At 51.5% G+C, this 15,416-nt stretch overlaps 1 protein-coding gene across 1 annotated transcript in view; it reads left to right on the forward strand.

Annotated features, from left to right (window-relative positions):
• Positions 1-10,289: 10,289 nt before the first annotated feature.
• The window catches only part of EXT1 (exostosin glycosyltransferase 1), a 181,196-nt gene continuing 176,069 nt past the window's right edge, over positions 10,290-15,416 (forward strand). The window contains exon 1 of the mRNA XM_054633316.2: positions 10,290-11,591. Coding sequence (XP_054489291.1) covers positions 10,645-11,591 — 947 coding nt within the window. The 5' untranslated portion in view covers positions 10,290-10,644. The remainder of the gene's footprint in view (positions 11,592-15,416) is intronic.

The following is a 15,416-nucleotide window of genomic DNA, read 5'->3' on the forward strand; positions in this document are numbered from 1 at the left end:
CTGCAGTTCCCCACAATCTGCTCTAGCATGAGTCCCTTCCATGGGGTGCAGTCCATCAGGAGCAGGCTGCTCCAATGTGGGGCCCTGCAAGTCCTGCCAGAAACCTGCTTCAGTGTGGGCTCCTCTCCATGGGTCCACAGTCCTGCCAGGGGCTGCTCCATGCAGCTTCCCAGGGTGTCACAGCCTCCTTGGGCATCCACCTGCTCCAGCATGGGCTCCTGCATGGGCTGCAGGTGGATCTGTGATCCTCCATGGGCTGCAGGTGGATCTCTGCATCCCTGTGATCCTCCATGGGCTGCAGGTGGATCTCTGCATCCCTGTGGATCCCCATGGGCTGCAGGGGCACAGCTGCCTCACCATGGGCTGCACCATTGGCTGCAGGGGAATCTCTGCTCCAGCACCTGCAGCACCTCCTGCCCCTCCTTCCTCACTGACCTTGGGGACTGCAGAGATGTTTCTCTCACATAGTCTCACTCCAGTCTTCTTTGGCTGTAATTACTTCCATGCAATAACTTTTTTGTTTCCCTTCTAAAATATATTATCACAGGGGCAGTGCTACCACAGCTGATGAGCTCAGCCTTGGCCAGTGGCAGATCCATCCTGGAGCTGACTGGGATTATCTCTGCTGAACATGGGAGAGCTTCCAGCAGCTTCTCACATAAGCCACCTCTACAGTGCCCCTGCTACCAGAGTCTTGCCATGCAAACCCAAAACAGATATTAGAAGAAATTCTTTACTGTGAGGGTGGTCACAGTATAACTGGTTTCCCAGAGAAGTTGTGGGTGCCCCATCCCTGGAAATGTTTAAGGTCAGTTTGGATGGGGTTTTGAGCTCCTGAACAACCAGATCTATTGCAAGATGACCCTGCCCATGCAGGGGTGAGGGGGACTAGATATTTGTTGAAAGTCCCTTCCAGCCATTCTGTGGTTCCATGATTTAGCCATGTTTTCATTTGGGGACATTTTGAAAACCTTTAAGTTAGCAACACAGCTCCTGAGAGGTCTGGGAAGAGGCTTCTGTTTCTCTTCTGGGATCTAGAGCTGAAAATAAGTAACTGCTTGGTGAGATAAGTACCCTCCAAACCCAGGGACTGGTACACAGACCAGTCAGTGAAACCAGCAGCCACAGGGCTTCTTGCTCCCTGGAGAACAGCAGCTTCCAAACATTAGGAGGATATCTGCCTGCCTTCAGCAAAGCTCACCCCCACATGCATGGACTGTGGGCTGGCTGGGCCTGCTGGTCTCTGCTACCACTGACACACAAAGCCTGATACAGCCTGGTGCCCTGTGTGAGCTTAGCAAAGCCAGAGTAAGCACTGCAATTCCAATGGAAGCTGAAGAAGTAAAAGCACAAGGCACTGCCAGGGTCCAATACAGCACCATGTGAATTGAAAGAAATATGAAAGGGGGATAGAATTTGTTACCACTTTCCCTTGAGTTTCCTATTTCCCTTCTTTTAAAATTGGAAGTTGAGGAGACATGTTAATTTTGAGGGTGCTGCTGTAACCCCAGCAGTAACTCGATGTGCATGGGGGAGGGAGGGGACAGAGGGAGAGGCTGGTGTGCTTTTCATGTGGGGAAAAGAAGAGAATCCAGGGCAAAGTATTTCTGAGGTCTACTCAAGGCTCAGTGAAGATCCAAACACCACCTTTTAAACTGGTTTAAAGCCACATGAGCCAGCTGTGCACACCCTGAAGGGAGCAAGGTCCTGCCAGTGAATAGAAGTGACTGCTAAAGGTTCCCTTTCTGCAACAGCATGGGACACTGAGCCCAGGGGAGAGCTGGGCTGAGCTGAGCTGGGCTTAGCCCAATAAGGCAAGCCCAGCTCAAGGATTCTCTGCTTCCCTGGCTGAGCTTGAGGAGCCTCCTTATTTCCTCAGCAGCTTCTCTGGGTTTATACTCACCACCTACCTATGGAAATGGGGATGGGGACTCACACCCACTTACTCTGTGCAGCAGAGCAGGCTGTGTGGAGAAGATAGATTACTTTCATCTTGGTGATTGTGTTTTACCTTTTGATGCCCTGGATGCTTATTGCTTTATCATGTATTAATTATTGGCATTCTCTAGGCTTCCTTCTCTCCTAATCTGATTCAAAACAGACATTTGCATTTGAAAAGTAGCTAGCATGTATAGCAAATCCTTTCCCTTGGTTTGCTATTAATGCAGCCAGCTTTGATGTATTATACTAATGCTGTTTGCCAGGAGTGAAATCAGCACACCACCTATGGAGAGGCACTTCCTTGGTGAACCTACTGCTTTTACCCACGGGCAAAGCATCTACCTACCCTGGTGAGAAACCTGGGTGCTGACTGCAGCAGCATGGTCCCACACCTGCTCCTCTCCCTGCTGCCTTCCACCTGCTTTTGGGAGGCTCAGAGGCCCTCACTGTGCCCATGATGACCTAACCTGAGGACCTGCCACATCCATGGCAATGGAGGAAGTGAGAGCTAAATGCATGACAGGATGACAGGGCACCAAACCAGGGGCTGAAGGCTGTGCAGGGAATGAGGCAGGCAAGTGCAGGGTCTTCCTGAGGGTTGTATGCACTGAGGCTGAAATGCATGTGTGCTTCAAAATGATCCAACTTTTATGTAGCAATATCTCCAGTTGAGTAGACTAAATGAATCCTCTGGTGAGTTCAGTACCAGTATTTCCTTTATTTCCTTTCTTTTTTTTCTTTCTTTTTTTTTTTTTTTTTTTTTTACTGTATTGCTTACATGATTTAGGGCTTTTGGGAAGTTGTCCTAAGCCTGACTGATCTGTTGGAGCTGGTGCAAAGGGCACATGAAGCTGCTGCTGTGACCCCCTCGGGCTGGGTTAGCTGTACTGGTGAGTGATGGGCACAGGACAGGTGACCAAAGGAGCAGTGCCCAGCCTGCTCATGTGACAGCAGCAGAGGTGGCTCAGGTCACCAGGCTCAACCACCATGGCTGCTTGTGCAGCCTTTCCCCCTGCTCTGCTGAGGCCTGACAGCCAAACTGCCTGGAGCAGCCTTTCCTCCCCCTGCTCTGGCACCATATTCCAGATCAGCTGTGACTCCTTGAATGGGAGGTTTGCTCACCTGGCTCCTGCTATCAGGGCTGGGTGAGGAGCCATATTTCTGTGTGGCAGAGGTGGGGAGGGGATGGGCTTGGCAAGAAGCAGTGCCAAGCAGCAGGGTCTGAAAACCAGGCTCTCCCAGAACAGCATGTCTGATCATGGCATTAGTTGAATAGAAACAGCTCAAAGTAAACTTGTTCCTTCTTAAATGCTCATATAGAGTTATGCACCATGTTGACTTGGATTGAAAAGAATTTTAGTTAAATTATTATAACTTCTGCCTCTGGACAAAACTTAAAGAGTTTCCAGAGCTCATTTACCAAAGGGGTTGGAAAAGTTATTTCAAGTTAACAGCCTACATTACAGTAATAGTTATTTGAACAGGTGGGGACTGGGGGAAGTAGGGACATTAGCCAAATCATGAATCATAAGCTAATCAGATTGCCACCCATGTTTGCACCAAAAGAAAAGCCATGCACAAAAATACATACATCACCAGCTACAGAACTGACTCAGCAAGGACCCAAACTTTTGTTGGGGTTTATTGGGGTAAATGCCTACACTTTGATTTGGCAGGGACAGGAGCTCTCTCTGGAAGCCATCAGGGAGCCTGGCTTCCCTCTGACAACTCTGAGGGTGTGGGACTTTGTACTCTTTGCTCCCCACTGCATTTCTGCTCCATCCAAGCAGGGAGAAGTTTGGGGCCCTGCAGTCTTTAACAAGGTCTTTTCTGCAGGCCCTTGGATTTGAGGCTCTTTCCACAGGTGAGCAGGAAAAGCAATTCCAGATATCCCAGGAGGGCACCTCAGGACATCCATAGCCTCTACCTCATGCAGGAAGCTCCTCTCTCTGGTGCAGTAGGATGTATTTGGCTGTCCAGGAAGAACAGGGTCACAGAGCTGTTTCTTGACCCATCCAAAACCCAGGCAAAGAGCTCTGCAGAACCATGCCATGGCCCAGCTATGCTGGGAAGAAAGGGCTGCAGCAGCTCTGCACTGGCTCTGCCTTGGGGCTTCATCTTCTCCTAGAGCACAGTCACTGAGAAGTCCCTAGAGTGAAAAAAAAAAATGGAGATTTAACTGGGTTTAGAATAAAGTAAAATAAAACTACACTATTGAAACTCTGTTGATGTTAGTGAAATTCCTTGTGTCTTACACCAGCAGGCAGAAAATCAGATCTGAAGTGCTGAGGCTGCTGGCAGATACTTTCCTGTTTGTGTGTGCAGTGGAGAAAAGTGCTTGTTTGGTGCTGATTGCAGACTATGGAATAAGAGCAATTTCTCATCCCACCTCCACAGAAGCTATTTAAATAGTTCTACACCCACTTTGAAAGATGCTCAGTTAGAAAGGAGTAAATCTGGAAGTTATTACTCCTCAAAGAAGAAAAGCCAATAACCAGGCTCTGCTGGGGCTGCCGGTGCTCCCGGGGACAGCAGCCCCAGGAGCCCCCCCTGGCAGCCGGGCTGCCTTTGCAGTGCGCAGCTGTTACCGGCAGCCTCAGAGCCAACGCGCTGCAGGAAGGGCCCCCTGGAGCTGACCCCCTGTCCCACTGAGGCTCAGGGCCAAAGCCCAGCTGGCTACAGGCAGGCTGCTCACAGGCTGCAGAGCCCCATGTGCTCTCCATCCAACACAGGAGCGAAGGGAACTCCCAGCCAAACCCAAGGACATGCCAGGAGCAGCAACAGGCAGAGTGCTAATTAAAAAAGCCCTTATGAAACACTGGGGACAGAATGGGAATGTGTCACGTGCTGTCATTCAATGCCTCCCTGTCCCTTCCTCGGGGATCACTGGCCACAAACTCAGTCACAAAGTGAAAGTGTTTGCCAGCTCCTTCCCAAAAGTGGAGGTGGAGGTTTGACCCATGACACCTCTGCAGGCCTGCTGGCAGCATGCTGCCCACGTTCCCCTCTGCCAGACCTCCTGCCCAGCAGCACAGGGAGGGGCGAGGCCCTTCCCCAGAGCAGTTGCTGGCCAAGTCTCTCCTGGGATATCTTGGGTTGGGAACTGGGCCAGCTCTGTGCAGGGAGAGCCAGTGGGACCCAGGAACCTTGCTGCTGGCTGCCCCCAGGTCACCTCCAATCCTGGTCACACCTGAGACAGAGCAGGCATTCAGGCAGTCCAGGAGCCTTCCCACGCCCACCACTTCAGATGTTCATGGATTTATGTTGTTTCCAAATTAGGTTGGACCCAAAGAGAAACTTTTATGAATTGATGCACTCAAAATAGCCACAGAGTGCTAAATCCTCAAATGAATCTCATACAATGCTACTGTCAGAGCCAGCTGCCTGAATTCAGACCCTCAGCACTGCCACCCTGCTCCATAACCAACACACAGGGCCCTGATCCTACAGCAGATTTGAGGCAATGCCTTGTATGTCTCTGGCTTTTCCCCAGCAGAGCTCTGCTTCGAGATTAAGATCTTAATATTTATAAGCCTCTGCTTTTACTATCTGTTTAATATCATGGTAAATCAGGTGCCTACACTGCTATTCCTCCAACTCACCTTCTTAACAAAGGGCAGTTACATTTTTCCTTAAAAATAAACTAATTATAAAATCACTGTGATTTTCTCACATTTAAACAGCCAATTATTTCTGAGGATGTGAGAAACTGAGAAACAGCTGTTGCAATGTTGAAGCTCAAACAGTTACATCTCTGCTATTTTAATGGATAAGAGTCAATATTTTTTATTCCCATGTGATATTACCAAGACATGATAAGCAACCATAGCATTAGTATTAATTTGTGGAGCAAAGATCACTTCAATTTACCCCCAATGAGGAATAATTTAAACAGAAAATTAGCATTCCACAAACAACCCTTTTGTGTTCCCCCCCCTCCTTTTTTTCCCTCTTCCTCTGTTTTTTGATAAAGCATCACAACCCTGGGTAAGGGCAATTTGAAGGCAGAGACAGTTTTTAAGGTAGCCTTAACTCTTTCCAGACGGGGGAGTGAACTTCAAAAAATGGTTTCCAAAGTTTATCTTGGCATTGTTGACCACTGAATAAAGGGAGAGCACTGACTTTGCCTCTTACCAGAAGGTGAACAAATATCAAATAGGAGTCAGTTGCTCTCCCACTGCCTCCAGGTGAGGATTTCTGCTAAAAGCTTTGCTCTTCAATCTGTGTATGATCACCCAAACCAAAGTGGCATCTGCAGGTATTTGGCATCTGTAGAAATCAGGCTTATAAAGACAGAGCCAAGCCTGGAGCTCCAGGCTGCTGGTTCTGCAAGGCTTTGCTTTAATCTTTGGAAATCCTTGTTGCACTTAGCCAGGGAGAAGCATGTGTGCAGCACAAAGAATGGTGATTTGAGCTAAGCATGGAACAGAGTCACAATTTTTAATTGCACATGTCTGTCAACAAGCCCTTTCAAACATCTTAGCTCCATTGTACTTTTATCCTTTTTCCCCTAGGATCATGACACACTTGACAGTGGTGATAAATCAGCTCTCATGCTGTTCTATTAGCCAGGAAAATATTATCAATCCATTTAGCTGGAAATGTGAGGCCCACAGGTAGTCTAGTGCAGTGATTACCCCAGGAAGCTACCCATAGCAAGCCAGTCTCAGCAGGGGAGTGCCATTCCACCCCCTCAGAGAGGATGCTCTCCTGGAAATTGTGGGGGTGATTTTAGGTCTCCTACTAGGACAAACACTTTAAACACAGCATTACCAGATCAAAAAAAAAAGGAGGGTAGGGACAGGTGAGAGAGAGTGAGAGCACTTTCCTCTAATGTTTTGAGTGGATTTCAGTGCAAGAAACAAGTTTCTATCTTCAGGTTTGAACTCTGTAGATGGAGAAACATCTAATGCCCAGTGAATCAGTCAAGGACATTACTCAACAGCATCAAAACTAACATGCATCCAAGTGTGTGAAGCAGTAGGAAATTCTTCCTACTTCCTACACATTAAAAAAGTGGAAGGTACCTCCAGATTTAAGTGACAGCTGAGCCAGGAACTCTGAGGAATTAATTTTTGAAGGCATTTAAAGCTATAGCTGGACACCAAAAGAGACCCAAAAATGAGGAGCCCACACTAATGTGCCTCTCTAAGAATTTGGCCCCAAGTGACTTGCCACAGATTGGGCAGGTGTTAAGTTACAAAGTCATAAATAGAAAACCAATTCCCTCTCCTGGCCTTTCATTTAAAGGCTTGGACAGATTCCCAGACAACTGTCAGCCACATGAAGATATAAATTATTTAGAACAGTGCAAAGGGCAATGAACCAGGGTCAAAAGCCACCTGCAAACTTGCAGACCCTTAGCAGGCAGCAGTGGCCAGAGCAAACCTGGGGTTGGTAACTCATGTTCTTGCCACATGGATACACTGAATACCCTTTCTCCACTGATTCTTCCTAGTCTTCAGGCACAATTTCTATTATACACTGGTTTCTGCTCCATCATCTACCTGCCAGGTGGCAGATGCAGGCAGGAAAAGGTAGGCTTCCTTTTCTGGAGTGCTCAGCCTCCAGTGCCTGCCCAGGCTGTGGATAACTCTCCAGCCAAAGAACTGAAGGCTGGCTGTGTGATTCCTGCCACGCTGCCCACAGGGCCTGAGCAGCAGCAGAAGTGAGCTGGACACAGGCTGATTTCAGTCTGTGACACAGGAATGTTAAACAGTGTGTGATGGCTAGTCTAGAAAGGTCTTCAAAAAGACAACTGATCACCACAGCCACTCTCTTCCCAGTTCCAGGCACACACACATCTCCTGGAGTAGGTTCTGCCTGGCACAATGGGATCTGTATCTCTCTGGAGCAAGCAGACTGTAACTCAGGAATCCTACACATAAAACCTGCTAGCAGTGATCTGTAGAGGTTTATTTATCTGTGGTCTAAAATGACAACCTCATTGCCTTTTTCCAGATGCAAATATTTCAAACCTGAAGCATTCACTGGCGCTATGAAGTCGGAAACAGAAAGGGCAGGGCAGTTCAGCTGGAAACCCAACAACTCTCACTTCCCTCCTACACTTCCCTGTTGCAGGGAGCAGCACCATGGCACCACAGGCTCACCAGCACCGCATCCTCAAAGCCTATTTGCAACAGCTACCATCCTTGGAACAGGCAGCAAAGCTCACAGCCTTCCTTTTCTGTTTAAAACTGGTCCCCAGAGGCTTAATTTGCAGAGCAAATTTGCAGTAATGGGATTCCAGATTCCACCTTCCTGTGCCTGACAGAAGGTGCCTCTGCGAGCTGCCTTGGTTCACCTTTCAAGAAGCTGACCTCTTTTTTCCTGAACAGCATCTCAGTTCTGGAATGTGAGCTGTGACAAATGTTTCAGAGAAGGCTACAGGGCTAACGAATAGATTAATATTTAATCACACTTCCCCACTATTGGGTCATTGTCCAAAATTTTTGACTCCCATACCTAAATCTACACCAGCCACAAGTATGATTTTGTTCTTAGAATCTGAGAATTTTTCTTATTATTCCCAACTTTTTCCTGCAACAGTCCTCCCCACAGTCACATTATTTTTGAAGGGAATTGTCTTCTCTTGGCCTCAACTGGAGGCAAGTGTGGATTGACCCACATTTTTCTATCAGTAATGCACCCTTCCTTAGTAAGGTCTCACCACATTTCCTGAAGAGACACTACCTTCACACACATTATGGTGCATTTCTCCTCCTCAACTCAGCATCAGTGCAGGGACAAGAGGAAAGAACACAACAGCAGCCTCAGCTCATTCTTGGGACATGCATGGAAGTGTGCAGGGGTAGGGAAGCTTTCAGCTGATGCAAAGTTTCTGTCCCTCAGGTGGTGTAAGACCCCTCTATATCTAGCAGCTGGTAAGGGGAATTGCAGTGCAGGAAAGGCAAATCCAATACTACTTTTAATGTAGGATATGAGCAACAAGGAAAACACGTTTGGACAGACTTAAGCATTGGATAGTTACTTGGCATCCAGGGTCTTGTGCAAGCACTTTGAAGCCCATCCCAGGTAATTTCCCCACTATTATTTGCTGAGCTAGCAGGACTGAAACAGATACATCCACTGGCGCTGCAATCATCCCTTCCAGCACTGGGTGCCAAAGCAAGCTGGGGCCCCAGCTGTGTTCCCGCCATCCCCTCCAGCCTGGCTTCACCATGCAGGTCATCCTGCCGGAGCGATGAGGGCTCTCCCAGAACACAGGCTGCTGGTGTGGAACTGAATGCCAAGGAGCAGATAAGGTTAAGCTCAAAAACGTAGCTGCAGGGATGGCTGGGTGCTTAGGCAGCTCTCCACAGACCACTCGTTTATCAGCATCGTTTTGCTATCGGCCAGCCCCGAGGAGCCGCCTTGGTGGTGCGGAGGGCCTGCTCCCAGGGGAGGCCGGGCACACCGCATGCCCCGGCGATGGCGGGGACACCCGGGGGTGCGAGGGCAGCGCCGGCAGCGGAGCCACGTCCCGGCCGGCCCCGCCGGGGAGAGAGGCCGCGACCGCAGTCCCCGGCCCTGCTCGCAGCATACAGAACTCTTGTTACCAGGCGCCTCGCTGCTAGGTTTTTAGGTCTCAGCCCCGGTTTCGGGTCTGTTCCCTCGGGGCCGCTCCAGCACAGCGGCGCCGCACTCGGCAGGGGGCGGCAGCGGCGGCGCCGGCACAGAGCCGGCTCGGGGCACCCTCAGCCAGGGGCTGAGGGCTGCACTGGCAGGGGGGGGCGAAGGAGCCCTCGAGCCGGGGGTCACTGGATGCCACCCCGCGGAGCAGCCCGAGCGCCCGGCCCGGTCAGCGCCCCCCAGGATCCCTCAGTGCTACCTCAGCAGCGGCGCCCCCCGCCCGCCGGGTTATGAATGGGCGCGGCGGAAGCCCCGCCCCCCCGGACGTGACGCCCGCCAATGGGGGCGCGGGGTGCGCGGCGGGGTGAGGTCAGCGCGCGGGGCCGGGGCGGGGGCGGCGCGGGCCGGGTGCGGCGGGCGGGGGTCGCGGCCCCGGGCGGGCGGGGTGGGCGAGCGCGGGGCTCGGCGGCCGCTGCTGCCGCGGCCCGGGGGAGGCGGGGAAGGAGGGAGGGGCGAGCAAGAGAGGGAGGAGAAAGAGAGGGAGGAGGAGAAGAGGAGGGAGGAGGGTCCTCGCCGCCGCTGCTCTGTCCTGGGGGCCATTCAGCGGGAGCGAGGCGAGGAGCGAGCGACGCCCAGGCCAGGCGTGGGGCGCCGGGCGATGCGGGGCTTCGTCAGGCTGCGGCGCGGCGGCCGCGGGCTGTGAGCCGACGGGGCTGGACTGGGCTGGGCCGGGCCGGGCTGGGCTGGGCTGGGCTGGCGGCGCGGGGCGGAGAGGGGTGGGCGGGAGCGTGGCGGAGCCGAGCGCCGGCAGCGGCGGGAAGGCGGGAGCGGCGCTGCCCGGTGCCCGCCCCGCGCGGGGGGCCGGCCCTGAGTGCATGCGGGGCGCCCCGCCGGGCCGCCGCCGGGCCGCCGCCCGCCGCCCCTGAGACACCGGCGGCGAGAAAGTTGCGGCGGTCGCCCACATGCGCGGCCGCGGCCGGCGGCTTGGGGAACGGCGCCGAGCGGAGGTGGGCGAAGAGAGTTTGAAGCGCTCGCCGGCGGGAAGATGGCGGAGCGGAGCTGAGAGCGGCGCCCGGCGAGCTCGGGCTGCCCCCGCCTTCCTCCGCAGCCCCCCGGACCCCCGCCGGACACATGCAGGCCAAAAAACGCTACCTGACGCTGCTCTCTGCCGGCACCTGTCTTGCCCTGCTGCTCTACCTGGGAGGTGTGCGGCTGCGGGCGGCCCGGCACCCGCCGCCCGGTAGCCGGCATGGCCCGCGCCCCGGCGGCGCCGAGCGGCCCTGGCCCCGCTTCCCCGACGCCCTGCGGCCCTTCGCGCCCGCCGAGCGCCCGGGCCCCGAGGGCGGCGGGCGCGTCTCCCCCCGTCAGCGGCGGGACGCCAGCGCCGGCCTCTACCGCGGGCGCCGCTGCCGCATGGAGTCCTGCTTCGACTTCGCCCAGTGCCGGAAAAACGGCTTCAAGGTCTACGTGTACCCGCAGCAGAAGGGAGAGAAGATCGCCGAGAGCTACCAAAACGTCCTGGCCGCTATCGAGGGCTCCCGGTTCTACACCTCGGACCCCGGGCAGGCCTGCCTTTTCGTCCTCAGCCTGGACACGCTGGACCGAGACCAGCTCTCGCCCCAGTATGTGCACAACCTCCGCTCCAAGGTGCAGAGCCTCCACCTGTGGAACAACGGCAGAAACCACCTAATTTTTAATTTATACTCCGGCACCTGGCCCGACTACACTGAGGATGTGGGGTTCGACATTGGCCAGGCTATGCTGGCCAAAGCCAGCATCAGTACTGAAAACTTCAGACCCAACTTTGACGTTTCTATCCCGCTTTTTTCTAAGGATCATCCTAGGACAGGAGGGGAGAAGGGATTTTTGAGGTTTAACACCATCCCTCCTCTCAGGAAGTACATGTTGGTATTCAAGGGGAAAAGGTACCTGACGGGGATAGGGTCAGACACCAGGAATGCCTTATATCACGTCCATAACGGAGAGGATGTTGTCCTCCTGACCACCTGCAAGCATGGCAAAGACTGGCAAAAGCACAAGGATTCGCGCTGCGATCGAGACAACGCCGAATACGAAAAGTAAGTGAGCGGTGCCCCTTCCCCGTGCTTGTATCCCCAGGGCATGCCGGCATGCCCGCCGCCGCCGGGCAGATAGGAGCAGATGTGTGCCAGTGCGCTGGCAGCGGCCAGAGGAAGGCGTTCATCGCTGCTTTGGGCGAGTCGGTGGCTTCTCCCGGCACCCGTGAGGCAGCCGGCCGGCTCCGTGCTGCCTCGGCCGGGGGAGCTGGCACTGAAGGGCGATGCTGTGTCCTGCCCAGGGACTGTGACCTGCATGCGCAGCCTTATGGCTTTCCAAACCTTGCCAGCGGCGGAGGTGCTCCTGGAGGATGCGCTGGCATTTGGCACTGCTTTTTGTCCCCCAGTGCCTCTTAGGCCAGATGCCCTGTGCCTTCCCTGCCCTCAGACAAAGTTTGTACGAGTCCTCAGGTCTCTTCAGGTCGCATGTGAGCCAGGCTCCCGAAGTGGGTTGGTTGCTGAGGGTGATGGTTGGGATGCGCTCTCCAAAAAGCACTGCCTGGCGTGTGACCTGTGTCTGTGTATCTCCACAGACAGGTCTGTAACTTGCCTTGCCGTGTTTTTCCTCTCAGTTCAAACCAGCACAGTATCAGTGAAGGAAGGAGTGTTGGCTCTGTTTGTGTCCTGTGTCTGAGTTTCTGGTTTTCATATGTGAGAGGATACACCAGTGATGCGAGCTCAGTGTGTGCTTTCTGTGAACGCCTGGTTGCTTACCTTTCCTCGAGTTTTATTTTTATTTGTTGATAATGTCACTGTGAAGCCAAATTTTGTCTCGCTGTGCTGCTGCCCTTGTCTTCCAGTCTGCTTTTTAGGTTTGTATATATAGCTGCCGGGAAAATCGCTTCTGGGAATTACCTCCAGGATTGCGATGCTGACTAAGCCGTTTGCAGCTGATTAGTTTATTTAAATGCCGACCACCGCTATGTTTGCTGCAGAATAGGTTCCTGTATATGAAGTTTTTCACATGAGAATATTTCCTGGGTAGCATGAATTACATGCTGAATTAAAACAGACCAGCTGTACAGCAGTGCGTGATGTGCAGTGGGAGCTGCACCCAGAGCTGCCAACGGCTGGAGGGTTTTGTGGTGCACAGGGGAACGTGGGTGGAAAAATACTTCTGGAGAGTATTTGGGAAGAAACTACGTTGGCATTAATACTGGTGAAAATTTCCGACTGGCTGTCTGTTTCTCCACCGAAACTATCCCTGGGGGTTGGGAAGAGACCGGGAAGGTCAGCATTGCAAAGTCGAGAAGCCTGCGTGAAGTGCCTGGGTGAACTCTGCTCACCTTTTGGTTACTGTAATTCTGCTGCAGAGGGGGAGGAAAAAGCAGTGCAAATACTCAGTGGACTTTTAATCCCATTCATTTTCAGGAAACTGATGGGCAAATGGTGAAATAATGCATATGTGGAAGTGATACAGCATCAGTGCCAAATGATCAGTAGAGATACTAAGCTAAGCTCATGTTATTTATCACCCGGGAGTCCCTTTGGCTTGTGATCTCCTTCAGGGAATATATGCTTTGGGAAAGAAGGGAGACCTGACAGTTACAGCCTTTCAGGGTGTATTGGTTTTTTGTTTTTAGATCTGAGCAATTGGAGCTAATTTACAGATGGGGGAAAATCCTGGTTATTTGCTGTATACTACAGTGTGTGTGCTGTCAAGTTGTCATAAACCCAAACATACCTGCCTGTGGTTTCACAGGTTGAGTCCGATTTTTTTACAGCTATGCCATTTGGTCTAATAGAAGATAGACCTCTCCCTGTGAGTTCTGCTCCCCCTAAGTGTCTTTGCCACTTATTGTGGTGAGATTTGTCTATGGCAACCCTCAGGGGATATGATAACATGCACCCAGCTGTACACACTATGCCATGCTATTCATACAGAAAGCATACTCGCTGCTAGGATGCAGCTGGATCTGGGGTGGGGGACTTCAACATTTGTTGCAATGCCGCTGTTAAAAGACAGGACCTAAAAACTGATGCTGTCAAGAAAATAAGATTACGCCAAGAATTGAGGCAAGCTCGGTCTGTGGTCAGGCTGCTGAGGTGGAGGGGTTTGCTCTAGTGAACAGCTGCAGATGCTGCAGCTCTTTGACCCCGCATCTTACCGGAGTGAGGGCACCTGACAGAGTGTGCTGCTGCCCCTTCCCACTGGTGCCTGGTGCCGATGCACAGCCGAGTGTGCCATCTGCTGCTCTGCCAGCACCGCGTCCTGCCAGCGCCTGTGTCTTCTGCTGCCTCCTCTGTGCCCGTAGGGACCGTGCCTGGGGCTCCACTCCCTTCAAAAAGTCTGCTAGGGTCACATCCCCAAGGTAGCATGACACAGCTGTCCAGTTGAAATGCTTCTGTGCTGATGTGTAACTCAGCTGTGAAAGCTGCAGAAGGAACTCCATTTTTCATCCCACGTAAAGCAGCATCCGATCATCAGTGAGGCTGTAGTGCTTGGAAAGAAGTGTCTCTAAATATATCTGGGCCTTGAAAACTGCACGTGGAGTGGCTCTTGTGAGGCATTTGGGGCTTGGATTTAACAATGCATCTTCAAGGGTTTTAATAAAAAAAAAGGAAAAACATACTCTCCAGGATACGTCTGTTGGCATATCCATATACAATTGGGAGTTGCATATTGTGCTTTTCTGTACTGATTTTCCTATCCTTTGCTGTGATACTTACACCACTTCATGTGAAAGACAGTAGTGTAGGTGCCCTGGCCATGGAGAGCTGGTCTTGAGATACCAGTGCTTGCCAGGGTGATGTATGAATGATTTGGTCTAGGTTAGAGGCCTTGCTAAGCTGGTAAATTAGGTGACCAGATTTTAAAACGTGCTAACCTTGTGTTAGCAGGGTAGTGGTGCTACCCTGATGTGTTGGGTGTGGGGCTGCACAAATCACAAGTTACTTGTGGTGGGGTTTCATCTAGAGTGTAACATTTGGTATTGGGTTCACATGAGGTCCACCTGTCTGCTGGATGTGGTGTTTCCTCTCTAGGAGATTGAAAAAGCCAAGCAAGGTGACTTCCTGACCTCTGGAAAAATGTGTAGAGTGTCTTTCTTTGTTTGGGGAAAGCATGGATGGGCATGTGTGTATTTGACTGTCTCTGTGAATTGTATTGAAAGATCCATCTGTATGTCACAGCTAATTAATTTGCATCCTAGTTATGCATCTCAGCAGATAAAGCTGAGGCAGGCTAAAATGAATTACATTATCATGATTAGACCGCTGGCAAACAGGATATAAAAGAAAACAAAGAAAACCTCTGGTTTTCTTTACAGTGTCCTTGGTTGTCAGAGGTGGCCTTTGTCACCCAGCACTAAGGCAGCTGGGCTTTCTGAATTCCTCCACAATAAGATTTCAGCCTCAAGCTTTCTATTTCACAAAGGGTTAAGGGAATAAAAGCTGCTGCTGCTGAAGTTTGAAGACAGCCTCTTAAATATTTAATGACGGTCTAAATATATACATATGTACAATGTGTTTTAAACAAAGGCAGAATTCATATACAGGCTTAACTGGTTCCAAATAATTACTTTTTGGAAGGTAATATAAATGACTGTGGATACCAAAAGCAATGGAGGAATGTGATGTTCTAGTGAAGCCAGATGCAGAGAAGAAGTTTGCACCAAAATGAGAATCTTTCTAGGAAAGTAAAATAATGTCTGTGGTATATCCCCTGACCTGCAGCAACCCTGCCCTCGGAGGATGGAGAGGGTAGGGGAGATAGTATCAAAAAACATAAGGTCTCACCAGAAGCTCATGCAAGGAGACTTTTTCCTCATCCATGCTTGATATCTAAAGTTAATGATGAGAATGAAGCAAAAGGGGAAAAAAAGAAGA

Source organism: Agelaius phoeniceus, chromosome 1 (genome assembly GCF_051311805.1).
Source record: "Agelaius phoeniceus isolate bAgePho1 chromosome 1, bAgePho1.hap1, whole genome shotgun sequence".
NCBI lineage: Eukaryota > Metazoa > Chordata > Aves > Passeriformes > Icteridae > Agelaius > Agelaius phoeniceus.